The sequence below is a fragment of the Lolium rigidum genome, chromosome 1 (assembly GCF_022539505.1).
Source record: "Lolium rigidum isolate FL_2022 chromosome 1, APGP_CSIRO_Lrig_0.1, whole genome shotgun sequence".
Taxonomy (NCBI): domain Eukaryota; kingdom Viridiplantae; phylum Streptophyta; class Magnoliopsida; order Poales; family Poaceae; genus Lolium; species Lolium rigidum.
Window position 1 is genome coordinate 65,562,640 of NC_061508.1, and position 19,551 is coordinate 65,582,190.

Here is a 19,551-nt window from a genome sequence, read left to right on the forward strand (position 1 = left end):
CGCCCGCGCGTACAAAAGAGGTCGCCGCCTACGACCATTCCGCGAAACCGCCGCTGCACAGTGCACACCACCTGCTCGACGAATTTCGCCCGCCCGAACAAGGCCGCCAGCCCCGCCGCCGCCGACGCCGATGAGCTTTCTCGCGGGTCGCCTAGCCGCCCAGGAGGGCGCGTACTTCCTCCAGGAGTCCAAGAACGCCGCCGGCCGCCTCGCGCAGAAGCTCCCCGCGTCCGCGCTTGGGCCGCGGCCGACGTCCCCGCCGCCGTCGTCGTCGTCGCCCGACGTGCTCCCTGAGATCCTCCGCCACTCCGTTCCCATCAGCCCGACGCCGCCTCCGTCCGACCCCTCCCTCTACGGGTCCACCCGCTGGGCTCTCCCACCGGGCGCCGCCAAGGCTGCCGGCGTGTCCCCCGACGTGCTCAACCCGCTCCGCTCCTACGTCTCGCTGCCGCAGGCCACCTTCGGCCCCAAAAGGTGCGGCTCCACCCTGGTGCCTTCTGTTTTGCTCTCGCTCACAGTATTTTTTCAAATCGGGTGGTATCTGCATGCGCTGAATTGGGGAAATCAGCGAGGAATTACGTATTCATGCTTATGATAATGCATCTCCTGATCTGTGCAAGTAACTTTTAGTTTGTTGGTCGGTATACGTATACCTGGAAAATCATGACTGATACACAGATTGGAATGAAGGCGGGCTTAGGAGTTTGGAGCTTATGTGGGGCGGTGGGTGTGCTTTCGCATGGAAACTATTCTAAAAAATTATTCTACTCACTCAATGCACAAAGCCGCATGTGATTTTCAAAGGATCACTTCAAGATGCCAAGAATGATAAATTAGATTTATGTTCTGTATGTGCAACCTACTTAGATTCTACTATCAATACTGCACCGTAAGCACTGCAATATCTGAAACAAACTCTGTCTGCTCCGCTGAGCCTCTAGAGTGGCTTTCAACAGTAAAAAGCCAAGCCCAGTGAAGCAGCCAGGAGGCGCTTCCAGCAACAAAACTAGCGTCTGCTGAGCTCCATTCCGAAAGATGACATTTCTCTAGCTATCGTTCCAATGCTTCCAAAGCATCCAGGGCAGTAGCAATGCTGCCGACCCGAATCCCTTGCAAAGAGGTTTGTGCGTAGCAAGTTTTGCAATCGAGGGGCAGATGAAGATGAATTCTTCTGCGTCATTCGGCACGCGGCAAGACAGGCGCAGCCAGCCAATGCATCATGCCAGCTGTGTTCGTGTAAACCATTGGCCACAGTCCTTGCTTTACTTCTCCTCTTGTGAATGCATGCATATATCAGAGGCGCAACCTCATTGATTGAACTCCTTCTCTTGCCGAGGTTCCCACAAAAAAAGATGATCTCCTACTGTCGAATAGAGAATGTACACATGAATCCTATCATTTGAAGAGTGTTGTTTTTATATAGTATTTTTGTTTAAAGTTTCTAGCAGAGTATAATGTTCAGTCCCTTGGCCATTCCGTAGGTAATCAAGTTAATGCTGTAAAACATAACTTGTTGATTTATTTTCATTTTTGTCATTGTTTGTTGTGAACTTGTTTACAGATGGGAACTTCCAGATGAACAGCCTTACTACTTGTCATCTACTGCCAATCAGCGGCGGCGTGATATGCATCCTGCTCCCATGGACCCTGAGAAGTTGAAGGCTGTAATGGCTGGATACGCACATCGTATGTTTGCCGGAATTTCTGTGTCGTTGTGTTGGTAAAGATCTGTTGTTCTCACCTTTTCATTATACAGTTGGAACAGCGTTTGTTGCTGCGACTATATTGGTGTTTGGAGGAGGAACAGCTGTGCTGCTGTACACGGCAAATAAACTGCAGTTGCACTCGGTAAGTCATGCACTTGGCTCTAGGTTGAACAACATACAAGAGTAAATATACACTTTTTACCTTCAAGAAAAGGAAAAATAAGCCATATCAGATTTGCAAATACAGATTATGGGTTGTGTGGCTACATCATTCTCTTCACCTGTCTTCTTTGACATTTATGATTTGTATTCATGTTTTGTCATTTCGTTGTTTTTACTCTCTTCAGTTTTTATTGATTAATTCCCCAAAAATATGGTCTTTAGGTGTTTGCTCTATGTTGTTTATAATGTTTCAGAATTTTTATTGGAATTAGTCACAGTATTTTAGCTATTGCATAGTTTTCCTGACAATTCGCCATGTTTGTTCCCTTATCTTACTTTTCACTCTGACCAAGTATGGGGAAAAATGGCTGCAATACTTGCTTGCCAGTTGCCACCTTGCAACAAATGAAAAAGTAATGCTTGCGTGATCAAGATGTTTCCAGCTTACACGCGAGGAGAACCTTGGGCATTAGGTTCCGGTGACCGTACTTCTATAAATCAATTGATGATTCATAGATTCACAGTGAGTTTACATGATAAAGATCCAGGCTGTACCTTTTTAGATGGTGGTGTAGATAAACCAAATTTGAATATTTTTCAAGGTTTTAAATCGCATTTTCCGTGGCTTGACAGCTAGGTCCAAGCTATAGTTATGGTATTGCGGAGCTACTTCAAATGGAGTTTCAATATTAAATATATAAAAAATGTAAGATACGTACAAATGTGAAAGAGTCACTATAATTTTTTTAAGAAACCATAGTAATATGGTTGTACTAATACATCTCCATAGCACCATTTATCAAATCTAGAAGCGCCAAATTAGGCAATGTATAGTATTATAACCAGTCAAGAAAAGCATCCGTTGTGGTAAGACTTTGGATAAAATCCTATTAGGCATTTTACTTTTTCAATTGATTTGGTCATATACTCATATATGTAGTCCCAGCATAGCTTTCAGGCTCTAGAAAAGCTACAAGTATTTTGGACAAATTGATGTTAACATACTAAATTGTAAGCATTGGGTACGAGCATTCTTGCTTAAAAAGCAATGGCGAAGACTAGGGGTGTGCAAAATACCAAACCGTAGAAACCGGCTGATGGTGGCCTAGTTCATTCCCTTTTACAGTTTTAATCACTCCCCCTGAACTAGTACAAAAAAATGAACTAATCTAAACCATGCAAAGCTGCGGAACCGTTTTTGCACACCCCTAGGCAAGGCAATAGGTGAAATTTGAAGCATGAGATTGGCAAAAGTCCTCTCTGAAATACTATTGTTATCTCCATTCAGGTAGACGACATCAAAGCTAGAGGAAAAGATGCGGTGCAACCTCACGCTCATGTGATCAAAGAACAAGTAGCTCCACTAAGGAAATGGGTAAGAGAACTTCAGAACCTGCTGTTGTACTGATCCTGACTTTAAGTCGGTCGCATTTTAGTGTTGGTTGAACACTGGGTCCTTCTGACTTGTGTAACAAAATCGACCAACTTTCCCATTATGAAAATGTAGGCCGAAGAAACATCTCAAAAATGGCATTTTGAAGGCGGCAAAGTGGCCAGGGAGAGGTCTGTTCTTGTTAGAGAGCTTTCAAGAGCACTCGGTGCTAACTCACGACAGAATTGATCGGTACTGAAGGCTGTTGTTGTTGTTGTTGTTCTATGTCAAGCTCCTCGCTTGTTTTACGCTTTTACCTTGTCTATATGTTTAAGCCTAAAATGAATTAAATCAAAGCAAGACAGATCTATCTGTCAGCGTTGTATGAGGCCGGTAGCAGTAGGTGAAGAAGTCTGGATATGTATTTTTTTTCTTCAGGAAAATGGACAAGAACGTTGCAGAATCACTCTGGCTGTGGAATATTGTGGACAAGAGATCATGGAATTACAAATATTGACTTTAGAACAGCACTCTGTGGAGCTTCATCTGCAAGATGAAACATCCTTTGATCCTAAGAATCTTCTTCTGAATGGTGACGCAAACTAAGGGTCAGCTTGCAGAGCACACCTATGGATCTCTGCTACATTTTCTTCAAGGTTAGATCAATGACGTTAAACTTGGTCTTCTCCTTCTCGAGGTGCTGGGCGACGCCGCGCTCCATGAACAGGGTGTCGAGTATGGTTTCTCTGAAATGGCTTGTAACCAGGGACTCCATCACTGATCTGATACACTTAGCGGCATTGACACTGCTGCAGGCTCTGGCAAGCACGCCACCACCTTCCAAAATCGTCGTAAGGATCCCACTTTTGCTCAAACAGTTTGATATGAGCAATGTCAAACACGCCGCTTTCCTTCAGTAATGCTGTCACTTCACAAACACATGGCCCGTAGGCAGGTAAATTGAAGGAGCTTAGCTTTTCCTTCTCCACAAGGCCCTACATATTATTTCGAGCAAACTATTTGTTCACTTGACAGTTGTTTTTCCTCCCAAACTTAATGCTTTGTTACAAAAATCAAATGAACTGAAATGTTGATTCTATCAACTAGGAATTTGTATTGATATACTCTTATTTACCTTAACGAGGAGAGAGATCCAGTGACTCTGAAAGCAAGCCGAAGAGATGGTTGAGATCTCCACCATATACATCCTCATTATCCACGTAGATAGGTATGGGTTCCCCTTTCTCTTCCTCCTCCCCCGAAACTCCTTTTTCCTTGAGAGTCTGCTGTTGGCCACCGGGCCGACCTGACGTCCTCCCCACCGGCGCTGCCGGCCGGAGATGGACTAGGGAAGGCGCCGGAAATAGGGCTGTACATAATAGCTGTAGATCTAGGTTGCTTTGGCGAGTTGCCAGTCGTTGGCGTTATGCCGGTAGGCGGTGGCTGCTGGATCTTGCGGCCGGGATCTGGTGCCCTCTGATGGTTCTCCTGCTCGTCGTGGTGCTCCGGTGGGCGGAGCCGAAGTCGATGGAAAGGGGGCCTGGAGTCTCCGCAAATAAAAGGCCTTTATCTCGCAGATTCGTTGCAGGTGCTCTTGATCTGGAGATTTCTTTCTCTGCTCGTGGTGAGCTTGAGTTGGACAATCTGCAATTTCAAGATTGCTTCGTGGCGGATTTGCATCTGGGGAGTATTGAAGCTGCATCCGGGAGTTCATCCGCGCCAGCACCGAGCTTGCTGTCGCTGCAGATGGTTGTAGGGCGACCGCTCCCACCATGCTCGTCTGCATCGGTTCTTTCCAGCCGGCGGACGATGGCGTTGTTCAACCTCCAGGCTGATTTGCCAACAAGGAGGCTCTTCTGCTTCACCATAGTTTGCTTCCGCCGGCTCATCCCAAGTGGTTCCGTCCCCGGTGATGTTTCAGTTGACTATGGTGAGAAGCTCTGGCGAGGTGGAGAAGAAGCAGGACCCAATTGCGTTTTTCAGTCTTCATCTAGGGTCCAAAATGCAAAAAGTGTGGGGTTTGTTGTAATTTCCTTTATCTTGTTGTACCCTGATGTAAAGTGTATCTCCACTGCTGATAAATGAGGGCCTATCCCTGTTTCAAAAAAATAAAAAAAATACATCCTCATTCTTCCTCCCAAGAAATGTTAGTACCATTTGCCCACCAAACACAAGTACTTCATGACGGAGCCTCAGGAATAGAGAGAAATCCTTTCTAAATTGCTCTTGGAATACCTTCACCACCACCGGTGATGTATTTTTTTTTTTGGTAATGTACATGTTTTCTTCATTTAGGTAGACTTCTCTTTTGCCCTCGAGACCCTCCGGCACCTATGTATATACATGACACAACACTAGTTTCACAATATGCTCTGAACATAGCTACAAATAATCTAGAATTCACATATATATCCAACTGAAAATTTGCACAATTCCAGATATACCACTAAAAAACTATGGTCGCATTTTGACGGACATCAATAACATAAATAACACAATGTAAAGCATGATATACAATAATTTGTTTTCTTTTCTTAGTAGTCATTACACGTCAGCACATAAGTAGAATTTCATAGATCTTTTCTTGTAAGTATAGCATCACTTACTGTATTTTTACGTACCTGAGAGCGCCAATGGAGGCAGTAGGATGAGTGGAAGAGATGGAGGCAGTGTATTTCCCTTCCGATCCATTGCAGCTGACCCCTTAAACTGTTCGAGTGACCGGAAGAGCTGGTTGAAGTCGTTTCCTGGTAGGTCATTCAGGAAGAACTGAATCTCCATGTAATTATCCTGACCAAGCTTAGTACAATGGTTGGCTATGGCGTTTATCACATTGGAGACGAAAATCAATGCGTTTGGTCCTGAAGAACAGCCTAGATCGGCAACAACCATAGTTTGGGGGAGAAGAGCCGTGTGCACCGAAATGAACTTGGGTGTAGATGCTCCTGATTGAACAAAAAATTAAAACAAACAGTAAAAAAATTAAAAAAATCTGAAATTTTTGAACAATGAACATAAACAAGTGTCCTAACTGCACACCAAAAATCTCCAAGAAATACATATATATTGGTATGTGCAAAAAAGACAAAATGCGGTGCTGTTTCGAACATCTAGATTTGTTTCTTACATCACTCCGATTTGTTTTTTTTTTTTGCACAAACCACTACATATGTCTTTTTCGGAGATTTTTGGTGTGCAGATAGAACACTTGTTCATGTTCATTGTCTAAAAATTTCATGTTTTTTGAATTATTTTGCTATTTTCCAAAAAAATAAAATCAGGAGCATCTACACCCGAGTTCAGAAATGCCTTGTCCCCTGTGCACTTCTTTTACAGCCTTTTTATTGACCGGCCTAATCTCTGAAATAACAATCTCCTGGCACCATGCACAAATATTGTTTTTGGTCTCAGGAAACAGTAAACGCAATGTAGAACATGGTGTAGCTAAACGTAGGCAAAATTTGATTGACCATGGACACCACACGTGATTTACAAGAGAACTTACGTGATTTAGAAAAAGTATCATATAAACTATTTAGATATGTATCTCACAGAACTACACATATTTTGCTTAAAGATGTTCTTCATAGAAGAAACAATGCAAGATTTGTGTTATATATAAATACCATATTAGAAGGACTAACATCTATATAATTCAAATGCAATAAATCAAATACCATATTAGGAGTATAAAATAAAATACAAGAAACTGGTGCTTTATGAAAGAAACGGACAGAGTGATAGTACAAGGCAATAGTTGCATCTATATGGATTATGAACACATCGATTTTACCAGCAACGGTACCTACCGGTATCACATCTATCGTCCACTTCCTGCTTTGAGATTGGTAAGCCTTTTGACATTTGTCTAATATAAAATTAATAATTGAAACACAAGTGAAACTTTTATGAAACTAAAGTGATACATGAAAAACATTGTGAAACATTGTGACAAAAAGTGAAACTGATTATGTCACTGCTGACGTCACTCCAGTTTGTTTCACAAAAATATTCGTGTTGCAGTTATATTTTAATTATGTTTCAAATCTGTTTCATAATTTTGTGAAAGAATTGGTCACCACATGGGTAACATCACTGCTGACGTCACTCCTGTAGGTGAAGTTGCCTTTAAAAAGAGGTAGGTGTCGTATGGATATCATTGCACCTCGTCCGTAGAGGCGTAGACATTGTACACGCAAGCACGAGACGAGCCGTTGGTTTGAAACAATAAGGAAGCCGCACACACTGGACTTGCGCGTCTCCATCTGGCGCTGTTCCAAGGAAGAGATCGGTCGCCGACCTCCAGGAGAGAAGGTGGGTAACTTTGAGTCCACCTGCGACTAAGGAGAAAAGGAATTCAGACTTCAGAGACACACTCAACATGCATGAGGCTGAAGATATGGTGGAGATTGTTGGTGATCGATAGCGGTTCCACGTACTCATAGGGATTCATTTCATGGATATTCAAAATTAAAGAGACTATAACTCTTCCAAACATTAACGCACAAACAAAAATGTCAACCGAATCCGAGACAAGGAGAAATAACAAATCGTTGACTTATAAAAAAAGGAAAGTAGCTGTCATCAAGTGGCATGTAAACAAGCTTACTTGTGCATCGGATTTCTCAGGTCAACCCAAACCAGGTTGGCCATGATGTGTTGATGTCGATGTTGCATCAGATTATCGTGTTTAATTGTCTTATTGCTAGATACATAATTGCTGACGCCAAAACAAAGGAAACTAGGAGAAGACTTTTTTCGGATCTGTTCCAGCCCTGCCAATATAAATGAAGGGGCTCCAGATGGCAACTGCGGTTCACAACGCACAGGCACCAAACTAGCCAGAGCCATACGCCCCAAATCATCGATTCACCACCAATGGCTACCGCTGACAAGGAGCAGCTCATCACCATCCCCATGGTCGACGCGGACGAAGCACACACGCTAGTGAGCTCCGGTTATGGCTACCTCGATGTGAGGTGAACACCTCCCCTCCTCACTCGCTCTATCTGTTTCCCTCCTCCTGTGGCAAATAGTTCTGATGGATGGGGTATGAAATGTCCAGGATGTCGGAGGACTTCTACAAGGGGCATGCCACCGGCGCTCAGAACATCCCCTACTACGTCTACGTGGCTCCCCAGGGTATGTTGTAAATTGAAAAGACATTTTTTACTTCCTAAATGTATGCCACATGATTTTACTTGCTTCTCTGTTATGATACCAAGGGAGGGAGAAGAATCCACACTTCGAAGAAGAGGTAGCTGCTCTCTATGGGAAGGAAAGCCACTTGATTGTGGTAACTCTCATCTCATGGTCCCTCCTTATGCACATGAGTCCCCTCATGTCCTGTGCTAGGAACTACTACCGATTAGTACTACCTGACCCGAGTTAATAGTACTCCCTCAGTCTATAAATAGATGTCCGAGGTTTGTCTAAATCTGGATGTATCTAGTCACTAAATAGCTTCTAGATACATCTAGATTTAGACAAATCTTAGACGTCTATTTATAGACAGAGGTAGTACATGTAATCTTAGATCTGTAACTGTCTTTCAGGATACACTTGAGCATATTTTAATTAAGATATGTTGTCACATGAATATATAAGGGCTTTGCTTCTTCTAATTATCTCAGTATAATGCTTATAAGAATGGTAATTCCTTTTTTCCCTGCACTGTCAAACATGATGATGTTTTACTAGCACAAGGAGTACAATATATAGCACTCCCAGCGAAAGTTTAATCTAGAGCTAATAATATATCATCTCCTGTGAAAAATAGGTAATATTTTAGACATTCACAAAGCCTCTAATCTTCATCATTGACCATTGTTGTCAATATACTTATGAAAATTTTACAAACAATGACCTTACCTCGAGTACTCTTCTCTCATTTTGGGTCCTTGTTCTTGTATAGGGTTGCTTCACAGGCACGCGATCCAAGCTTGCGAGTTCAGACCTTCTAAGCGCTGTAATTTAATTAAACATGCCCATCGCAATCAGTACTCAGATCTACTAGTAGTGTCATAATCGAAATTTCGATGTGCAGGGATTCAAGAACGTGAGGAATCTTCAAGGCGGCTACCGTGCCTTTCTCCAAAGTGCAACTCAGCAACCCACCAATGATGAACAGCCATCTGTCAATTGAGCTATCCAGATAGTTCCAATTTGTGATCATCATATAGAATTTAAGTGGAATAAATTAGTTGCTTGTGCGTTCTTCTTGTTGTCCATGTAAAGCCACCAAAGTGGTTCGAATTTACAAGTGTATGTGAGTTCAAGGAACATGATGTAATAAATCGACAAGGAATTTCTATCGCATATGTTTGTGCCCTGGTAGTTGAGTTTTCTCACTACAGATTAAAGTGGTTCGGATCAAAACGTAGAACTTTTCATCCCTAAACGAGATCACTACTGTCAGTGGCCTTATTGCCTGGAGGTGTCGTTGTAGTGAAACTTGCGTTATCCATAGCAAAGCAGATGGCAATATATAAAAAAGAGGGTGATATGCTATTGCAAATTTGCAATACTACTAATTCATGTTTTCTGTTCCTAGTGAAAGCGTAGCCCAGCTTAAGCTAGTAAAGCCATATCGGCTGAACAAGATAACATGGTGCTGACAGAAATCATCCAACAAAGAAAACCACAAGAGCAAGGAAACACAAAGTGGAAAGAAGCGCAGCTCAAATTCATTGCTGATAACGCCTCTGAATCATTTTGATGACATTTTTTTGCAGTAAGAAATGCATGTGCAAGTTTTACAGATGAATCATTCAGATGCGTACCAGGGTGTAAGTATTTCCACTTGAAAGGATCAAATATTTACCAGGTTTATTTCACATACAAAAAATGTTACATTGACAGCTGTATTCCAAGATTTCTGAATATTTCTCAGAGGAAAATTTTGCCTTTCAAATGGGATAACTTATTCTAAACTGTAAATTTCTTTTTTCCCGTATCTAAAATTCTAAGCACTCATTGTGCATAGTATGTGAGGAGAAACCTGTATAATGGCTGTACTTTCACTTGCAAGGGAAACTCTATTTTGGTATATCCAAGCTCTAGACAGCAAGAGCATTATTGGCATCACCGTTGTTCTGCTGTGACCATAGTTCAGCATATCGCCCGCCTTTTGACAGGAGAATATCATGCGGGCCTTGTTCCACTACCATTCCATTCTCCAAGACAACGATCTGAAAATCGACAGTCAACATGACTTCTTTAGGAATCACATAAGAGATGACTCCAACTGGTATTCATCACTATTGAATACACTGGAAAGATTCGATGTTCAGTAAGATCAATAACTTCAAAGCATGCTGAGATTTAGCATGTTCAGCCATTATTCGCACATCGGCACATGTGCCAACTTAGCAACAATCCTTGGTTTTCACAAAGTTCTCTGATAGTACTATTCGTGAATGTGCATACCTCATCACACTGCATTGCAGTTGTGAGTCGATGAGCGATAAAAATTGAGGTTCGGTCAGTGGATAAAGACTTCAAGGAATTAAGAATTGATGCTTCAGTAGTGCTATCAAGAGCACTTGTAGCTTCGTCACATAATCTGGTAAAAGTCAGGTAACAAAAGTAAACAAGTCAGAGGTTAGCTAGAGAAGCCCATTATTTGCAAAAACATGCTTGCTGAGAATATCTAACTTAGTTCAGAATCCATTCAGCAGGCCTATCTTTGTTTCATCTTATGAGTCCATAAATGATAACAGCATATGAGAATTAGTAGAACACAGTGTCTTGCTTAATAGATTAAGAACAATAAGGTCAGTTGACACAGAACTCCAAATGTGAGGAGGGAGCGAGACAGTAAAAGCAAGGGGTACTGACAGAATAGAAGGCTCCTTCAAGAATACACGAGCAATTGATACACGCTGCTTCTCACCACCACTCAACTGCAAAATGGCAGAACCAAAAAAAGAAAGATATGTGGAGCTGTAGGGTGTACAATAAGTTACAAAACTTCCCAGTTCCCACATGACCAGACATTGTCTCACCTTCAATCCTCGCTCTCCAACAACTGTGTCATACTTGTCAGGGAAGTTCATGATTACATCATGAATGGAAGCACGCCGAGCAGCATCATATACCTATATGTAAATGAACGTTAGCTTTCCAGAACAAGCATATGACTGCAACTCCAGAATGTATTGGAAGAAAACCATGCCTCCTCATCTTTTGCTGATAACCGCCCATATTTTATATTATGCTTAATTGTGTCATTGAAAAGTACCTGCAGTGAAATTAATGGGGTAAGCTCAGTTTTGGTATTTTCTCATTAAAATAGATTCATGGTTGGTTCCTAATAAAGAAATATCAGAAGATGCCCATCCATAACAGCAGTAGAAGCTTTAAGTTTACAAGGATATCTAGCCATAAGTGGTGTCATGTAATAAATTCATGTTTGGGTGCCTAATGAATAATCAGTGAGGAGAGTAGAAGTAAATTTGAGCATTGACGGAGATGGAATATCAGAGGCTAACGGTATCCTGTGGTACAACACCAATACAATCCCGAAGACTCTCTAGTGTGACGCTCCGGATGTCTTGCCCATCTATACATATCTAGAGGAAGAATATGACAAGAATCATCAGAATAGTGGAAGTTTGATGTATGTAAAATCATCAGCAGGAAACAGCTAGGAAGAAAGATGTTTTTGGGTACTTACCGATCCTGAAGTAGAATCAAAAAGCCTGAACAGAAGTCTAAGTATGGTTGATTTTCCTGTAGAAGAAGGTCAAGTTAATGAATACGCTCACTTACCTACACAAACTTGAGACACAAGATATGGACTCAATCGACTATGGCCCCTACTTCTCCTTTCAAAGCGAGCAAGGAAATTTTGCATTGTGTTGGGGCTGCATACTAATCTATCCAAGAGTACAGTCACACTGCAGTCTCTCACCGATGTCCTGCCTTGTAAGCTCAGCGAATACCACTGTACTTACCACGGCTTGCATCTTTCACTATGCAAATTGCCCAATTCAGAGGCTGCAGCTCCTATGAACATAAGATAACTAATAGGAACCTATTTTGAGGAGGAGGAGGGGGGTGGGGGTCAAGAAAACGTAAAGGAATCTTTGCGTTTATCTCGAGAGAGTTCTCTGTGAACTGGTCCGCTCCACCCCAACCCTAGGCGACGCGGAGGCGGCTGCGCCGGCGCCTCCAAGGCTCTCCCCCGCCCTCTCCCCTCTCCCCGCCGCCGCCAGAGGTCACCGACGGGCAAAGCCCGGGCGGGGACGGCGGCGGCGGGGCTTCTCCCCGGATGGCGCCTCCTTCCCTGCGGCGGTAGTGACGAGCTCCAGCAGTTCTGCGGCGGCGCGGTGCCGCGGCCCCCTGCGACGGGCTCGACGCGACGACGGAGGTCGGGGAGGTGGTCAGCCCGGCGGTGGTGCCCCTGTGGCGGCGGTCTGCAGATCCGGGTCCGGCTTGGGCCTTGGGCCTAGGCGGGCCTACGGGTCCAGATCTGACGCTGCGGGCGGCGTGGTGGCCTGGCTGCGGAGCTGCCTGGCACCGTGGTGGTGTCGGTGACGATGGGCTAGGCGGCGGTGGCCGAGGCTCTCCCGGCGGCGCGGCTGGTCCTTGGTCGTGCTGCTGTGGTTGAGCGCTTGGTGTGGTGCTCTTGGCGTGGCAACCGCTGCTCCTAGTCCTCTGGGCTGAGGAGTGGGGTGTGCAGCGCAGGGCGGCGTGGTGGTGCTATCCGTGGTCTTGGTCGTGCGTCTGCATCGACGGCATAGAGGTGTTGCAGCGGCGGCAGTGCAATTCAGCAAGGAGGATGTGCTGCTCAAGACCCAATGGGAAGGGATGACAGGTGCACGCTGCTCCGGATGAAAATCCTGCTCTATCTTCGATCAGAGCCGGTGATGACGGCGCTTGCGGGCGTCGTTCCCCTCCATGGAGGCATCGCCGAGGAGTGCCCGCTCCTTCCTTGCCCACTCGGGTTGGTGTCTCCGGGTGAAAACCAAGATCGGGCTCTCCGGTCGGCGATGGCGGCGTCTCCGACGTCGTTTCTTTCCTGAAAGCATCGTTTTTGGAGACACGGACTTGTGGAGCACATGGTTTCGGGCTTGATGTTGCTCTGGTAATGCTGATGCTCAGGTTTGTTTCCAGGGCGCTATGTACGCCGTCGCCGGCAACTCAAAGACGGCGACTTTCTCAGGGCTGGCCAAGTCCTGCCACCCACCTGCCGACTCTTGGGCGCTCAAGGGTGGTTGGTACGTCGATGAGGAGAGTTCAGAGGAGGTTGTTTTCTTTGGAGTTGCTTGGCTTCGGTTGTGACGCGGCTTCGGTTTGAGCTTGAGCGAGACCCCTGTATGTCTTCGTTGTAGTGTGTGGTGGCTAGTCTTCGGATTGGCGGTGTGTGTTGTAGCCATCTTTGGCGTTGTATCGGCCATCGGCCACTTCTTCTATGCAACTGATATGTCTTCCAGGACATATCCTTGAAAAAATCTTTGCGTTTCATTTCATTAACCTATTTTGAGGTCTAGTTACAGTGAAAGAGGCATTAATAGTTTTTTCTAAAATTTTGGTCAAACTTTATTTACCTCACTTTTCAAAAAAATGCCTTATTCATTGGAACGGAGGCAATAACATTATTCACTAAGTAAAGAGATTAGTTTTACCGCTGCCACTAGTTCCCACAATTGCCAGACTTTTTCCTGCAGGTACAGTGAAAGAGGCGCCATCAAGAATCTTTCTTTCAGGTATGTACCTGGTAGTCAATGAGAGTATGACAGTAAATAAGATTATTCTGCTTTACACTCGACACACTTCATTCAACTTAATGCCTTGGTGGACCTCCTAATGATGTATCTAGACTTAATTCTTCATAGTTATGAAAAATCGTAATAAACAATTTCTTAGCACTCTGTTTTACTTGCGGTCAGAAAAAACAGCAGCATCTAGTTGTATTGATGGTTAAAATAAAATAATCTTCTGAGCAGTGTGTTGCTTTGATACACACATTTGTATTTCTTTTAGAAAACCAACAACAATTTCATGGCATTTGACAAGTTAATGAAGGAAAAAATCTACCCAAAATGAACGTTCTCAAATTCAATGCATCCTCCTTTGAACTGCAATTGTTCTGCATGAGGTTCATCCTTTATTCCAGGTTTTTCCTAAGAAAACAAGAAATAATAGCCCTAAAGTCTGTCAGATCATCATGTATGGATAAATTAGAACTGAAAGTCATTAAGAGCAAAGCAATACTTATAGAGGATTACAAACTTTTACCTGAAGCAACTGGAAGATGGACTTCATATCAATAAGGCTTTGTCTAAATTCTCGATAGACACCCCCAAGGAAATTCAGAGGCCATGAGAGCTGGAATAGAAGTCCATTAACCATGACCTGTAGGCCAATATTTCATCACAATTATTTAATGCCATTACAAGATTACAGAAAAACAAAAGGTGGGAAGAACTGAAGTTTCACACTAAGTCATGGTGAAAATGGACAATGATTTTTTTTCAGTTCAGATACATCTTTTCACAATATCACTGATAAAAAAGTAATGGTAGAAGATACAAAACACAGATGGTTTACATAGAGAATTACCAAATCACCAACAGTTAGAGCACCACTCATGACACCATAGGAGCTCAAAACCATTGCCGCGGATAAAGCCGAGCTCAATATAACATTTTGACCAAAGTCAAGGTAGGCAAGGCTACTTTGGGTTTTGAGTGCAGCATCCTCATATTCTGAGCATATTGAAGAAGTACTTAATATATTGAATATATTTAACGAAATAAACTTATGGTGTAAGCCACTGCTACTCGCCAGTTGGGATCAGTCAAATATGTGAAGCACTTCCTATACAACTCACACAAACCCGGAACTATATTTGAGATTATAAAGATCATTTCCATAATGCAACAGTAATGCTATTTTTTTTTCTTTTCGAGAACAGATTTGAAAATATCCAGATGCGGATGATATACATCATAATTTTACCGTACGTAGGAAAACAGCGCTGCTTGTCTTAGAAAGGTGACCACAAATTTAACACCAGTGGGTCAAACAGAAGAAGAAAGGAGCATATGGATGTGCTTTCCAACTCTACATTGGAAATTCTCCCAAGAAACATACTTACTCACGTTTTAGATATTTGTCATACTTCTCTACTTCAAATCGTTCGTTCTTGAAGTACTTTACAGTCTGTATACAACCAAAGTAAGACAGGTAAGAAGTTGTTACAGTAACAATACAAGAGGGTAACTTGGTGTAACAGACATCAGAGTGATATAAAACCACGAGATGACCTCATAATTCAGAAGGGAATCAACTGCCACGGTACTAGAAGCGTTGTCAGCTTCATTCATGGCTGTCCTGAACTTAGTCCGCCACTGTTGTAATAATAATATATAGTTGTTATAAAGACAGGTAGACATAGATCAGAGTTATGCATTACTACAAAAACACCATTATAAGATAAACTGAATGTCTGTCATAACAGGAAGAATAGAAGACCCTAAGACTAAGAGGTCATGAGGATGATGACAGAATACAGTGTTTTCACCTGTGTGACAACCAAAGTGAAAGCAATATATGTAGCAACAGAAGCTGAAGTAAGCCAAGCAAAAGTTGAACCAAACTTGTAGGCCAGAATACTTGAGACCATACTAATCTGTCAATGAGAGGTAAAAATAGAAGCAAGGTGTGAACTGACAAAAAGAGTCCAAAGAACAGATGGCGTTACCAAAGCAAAGATACCAATATAACAGGCAACAGTTCAACTGATGGACTGGAACAGTCAGAGACAACAATTTAGAGTACCTCTAGTATCGTGGGGACAATATTGAATACCATTATCGTAAGAATGCTATTTATAGCACGGCTGCCTCGGTCAATTATGCGATTTAAAGCACCAGTTTGCCGGCTGAAGCACAAACATGTGTAAGGAAACATCAGAACTCAAATAGTCTCCATGCCGCTAGTGCCAAAACCCACCAATTATATAACAGCTATTAGTATTGGATTTCTTATAACTTGTTTCAATACTGACGTACAGGGTACAAACTAATCCCTCACTGAGTTGATAGTTTTAAAATAAGTGCAATCCTAAGCTAGGGTTCTCATCACTTCTTTAAGCATAGTATCATTGTATATCATTGGCCAAAGCAAACAAGTAATCTATAATTCATGAACCATCTAAATATTTGTAATGTTTTCGCCATATAATGTGTTGTGTGTCAGTACAATGAATAATTTATTCACTGAGAAACCAAGCATTTTCTAAGTACCTGAGATGATAACGAAGATCAAGCTCATGCAAGTGAAGAAATGCCTGCAATAAATGAGTACAAATTATGGTAGTATTTCAAGCATCTGCAGATCAATATAAAATTAGTATTTTATCACTAGTCAATAGTAAGCCAACAACTGGAACTGGATGCAAATGTTCAGATGTTCCTTTTATGGATATAAATATATTGGAGAACTATAGCAACACATATCACGAAATTCTTTTTCAAAATATATATGCATTAGAACATCTAGATAGCATGAAGAAACTAAAAATGATCGAACAACTGCACAAAGAAGTGGTACATGGAAATGAAAAAAGGTTCACAATTTACCATTCTGCAGACTGAGCGGGTGGCTCTCAAGGTCACTTTAGAAAATAAAGCATTGCGTAATTCTGGAAAGAGGGAATTTACAATAATAAATAAATCATAGCATAAAGAGCGAAATAATGTAAAAATATTGCATATTCCCATAATCACGAAAGGAGTTTCACTAGATTTTTGGAAAACAAGAGAATCAATACGAAAATTTTGTAACAAATAAGTATTACCTGTACATGCTGATGCTCCTGAACGCGCAATACCATATCCAATCAGAACAGCTGCTGGGCTTGCAAACAGAGCTAACATGGTGGCATTAGCATCTGTAAATGATGCCAGTGAGGCTTCAGTACCAGCAAGGGCTGCAAGCCAATCGACAGCAAGCTTAAACAAGAAAGGCACTTGAACATTTATAACCTGGTGTTCATTAAAAACAGAAAGGGTCAGGTAACAGAGTGAAAGCTTCAAATAGTAACTTTCCTCTTTTTATATCGTCATGCCATTGCCATATATATTAACGGGAAGGGGTTTTATTTTTTCATTGATTCGTAATGATGATGGTAGTTGACTAGTTGTAGCCACTGGTCTCCCGTTAACAAAGCATCCTCATTTATATTTTTTTTCTAAGTTTTTCATGTTAGTGACTCAGGGGGTTTCGGGGAAGGCCTATGTGGGGTACTTTTTGGATGTGGGATTCTCGTTTAACTTATGTATTCATCTTCCTTATTTACCTGGGTCTCAAACAGGTTGTATATAAATTGATGAGATTGTGTCATTTCCGTAAAGAAAGGAAATGGGGGATGTCAAATGTACTGCATTCCATCCATACGAAGTAGGCAGCTTTTATGAGAAAGATTGCAGCCCAAATGCGACTGCCAAGAAATTGCACATTGCAAACCATTAATGCCCTGAGTAGAAAATAGGTTAATGAATGTGTGTTGCCTTATCTTTCTTAGTGCTATAGGGATACTCTATATTTCATAATTCCGAAACAGCAATAGCAGCAAAGCCTTTAGTCCCAAGCAAGCTGAGGTAGGCTTAAGGAGGACCTTGATTCTGGGATGTTAGACTGGTTAACTCTCATCAGCTCGGTCCCCTGAGTTCGGTGTTGTGTCCAGTGTGTTTTGTGGTGGTGTCTTGTAAATATTTATGTATCCCTGTATATTTTTTGTTTATCATATTAATATAATTATATATACTGTCAACTCCACAGATTTCTTTTCAAAAGTAGTTAGTGTAGCCTTGAGAGTTGAGATGAAACCCAACAAGAGACACACAAACGAAACATGTTAGTTCACATTTTTCTAAACATGTAACGTTACCTTTGCGCCAACTAAGAGGCCCAGTGATAACACAAGCCTGAAACGGAAATCAGGGCTGTCATTCAGCATCAAGTACTTCACAAGGTTTCGGAGGATCTGTGTATCTGCTATCTGATCATCGATGTCCTTTTTCGGGGCATCTGCTGGCACAGCATTAGCTGATGTAGAGAACGCATGCCATCTCTGCAACCAGATATTAGACGAATCACCAAACCAGTATTTGACAAACAAGTACCCAAATAACTATCTTTTCAGATGGAAGTAAAAGGCGCGTTGCGAATGCAACAACACCTATACTTATTACTTCACAGAATCAGACAAACAATAATAAAGAGACAAACTCCATCTGCGCCACCCCTGTACTTCACTTTTATACTGATAAAACACAAACAAACTATCTTAAGCATATTAGCTTAATCGCAAATATCTAAACAGATAAAACTCCATACATATATACCAGGAAACCAAGATATCCTTAACCTTCTAAATTGGTTACCTGCAATGAAGTAGACAATTTCACTACTGCATCAAGAACAACAGGAACGAGGCACGGCAAGCACATTTTACCAGTTCGCGTGGAGGCCACGCGCCGTGCGGCAGATAGAAGCTGGGGCTAGCGAAAGGGGCGCCATTCCGAGGAAAGGGCAGATAATTTGGTCGGGTGCCTCCGAGGAGAGGGCTGCGCAGAGCCCTCGGCGAGGGCGGCCCACTGCCCCCCCAGAGCCGGCGGCGTACGGCTGCGGCCGTAGAGGTGCCGAAACCGCAGGCGCGGAAGAGGTGGAGGCGGGAGGAAAGCCACATGGCTGGCGCACCCCGGCGACGGCGGAGATCTCCGTCCGGCGGATTCAGCTAGAGAGAAGAATACTCCACTTGTCCACGATGCCCCCTCGCCGGTAAACTCAGCTAAATGAAATTATTTAAATGTTTTACTTTCGCCACCCAACAGTTATTGGACACGTGTCGACTGTGCTCCCCGAAGTTTGAAATTTCCATAACATTGGAATTTCGAACGGTCATCGAATTATCCAAAATTTCTAAACTTCTTTGGAATTTCATTTTAATCTATCAAAAAGATAATCAAAACCCACTAGTTTTGATGAATTTTGACCTAATTTTATTTTGGTTTGAAATTAGTTTGAATCTAGCCCAAAATTTCAAGATCACAAATATTTCAGTTGAAGTGGGGAAATCGGAAGAATTTTGTGTTTCTTAAGAGAAGACAGCAAGTGTTAGCGTGGAACATGTCAACCTTTAGTTGGGTGGGCCAGTGTGTTTATCTCAGTGTGATGTGAAGTAATGGTTATAGGATTAAATGGTGTAATATAATTCTAGTATGTAAAATCACGATTTTGCAACTCCGCTAGCTAGGATCATAAGATTTGATCCATAGAGGTTCAATCTGATCCATA

At 42.5% G+C, this 19,551-nt stretch overlaps 3 protein-coding genes and 1 pseudogene across 4 annotated transcripts; 2 read left to right on the forward strand and 2 right to left on the reverse strand.

Annotated features, from left to right (window-relative positions):
• The first annotated feature begins 130 nt into the window (after window positions 1-130).
• LOC124685446 lies at window positions 131-3,750 on the forward strand. Its single transcript, XM_047219799.1, has 5 exons — window positions 131-474; window positions 1,562-1,686; window positions 1,757-1,848; window positions 3,157-3,243; window positions 3,376-3,750. Exons 1-5 carry the CDS (start codon window positions 131-133, stop codon window positions 3,487-3,489), a joined length of 762 nt encoding a protein of 253 aa, XP_047075755.1. The 3' UTR covers window positions 3,490-3,750.
• On the reverse strand, window positions 3,750-6,132 carry LOC124685445 (annotated as a pseudogene).
• A 1,944-nt stretch (window positions 6,133-8,076) lies between these two features.
• On the forward strand, window positions 8,077-9,523 carry LOC124674733 (thiosulfate sulfurtransferase 18-like). Of its 2 annotated transcripts, XM_047210785.1 has the most exons (5): window positions 8,077-8,219; window positions 8,306-8,382; window positions 8,466-8,536; window positions 9,155-9,208; window positions 9,287-9,523. In XM_047210785.1, exons 1-5 carry the CDS (start codon window positions 8,119-8,121, stop codon window positions 9,383-9,385), a joined length of 402 nt encoding a protein of 133 aa, XP_047066741.1. In that variant the 5' UTR covers window positions 8,077-8,118; the 3' UTR covers window positions 9,386-9,523. The 2 variants fall into 2 exon arrangements, with proteins under 2 accessions (XP_047066741.1, XP_047066748.1); XM_047210792.1 differs by lacking the exon at window positions 9,155-9,208.
• Window positions 9,524-10,009: 486 nt separating this feature from the next.
• Window positions 10,010-18,965, reverse strand: LOC124685447 (ABC transporter B family member 25, mitochondrial-like). The gene is made up of 20 exons (XM_047219800.1): window positions 18,710-18,965; window positions 18,143-18,325; window positions 17,051-17,237; window positions 16,833-16,894; window positions 16,497-16,540; window positions 16,030-16,132; window positions 15,773-15,880; window positions 15,516-15,599; window positions 15,351-15,411; window positions 14,809-14,954; window positions 14,485-14,601; window positions 14,284-14,369; window positions 13,872-13,960; window positions 11,918-11,973; window positions 11,733-11,813; window positions 11,417-11,482; window positions 11,247-11,339; window positions 11,080-11,144; window positions 10,669-10,804; window positions 10,010-10,430 (listed from the first exon to the last, which is right to left on the reverse strand). Exons 1-20 carry the CDS (start codon window positions 18,941-18,943, stop codon window positions 10,299-10,301), a joined length of 2,133 nt encoding a protein of 710 aa, XP_047075756.1. The 5' UTR covers window positions 18,944-18,965; the 3' UTR covers window positions 10,010-10,298.
• Window positions 18,966-19,551: the final 586 nt, after the last annotated feature.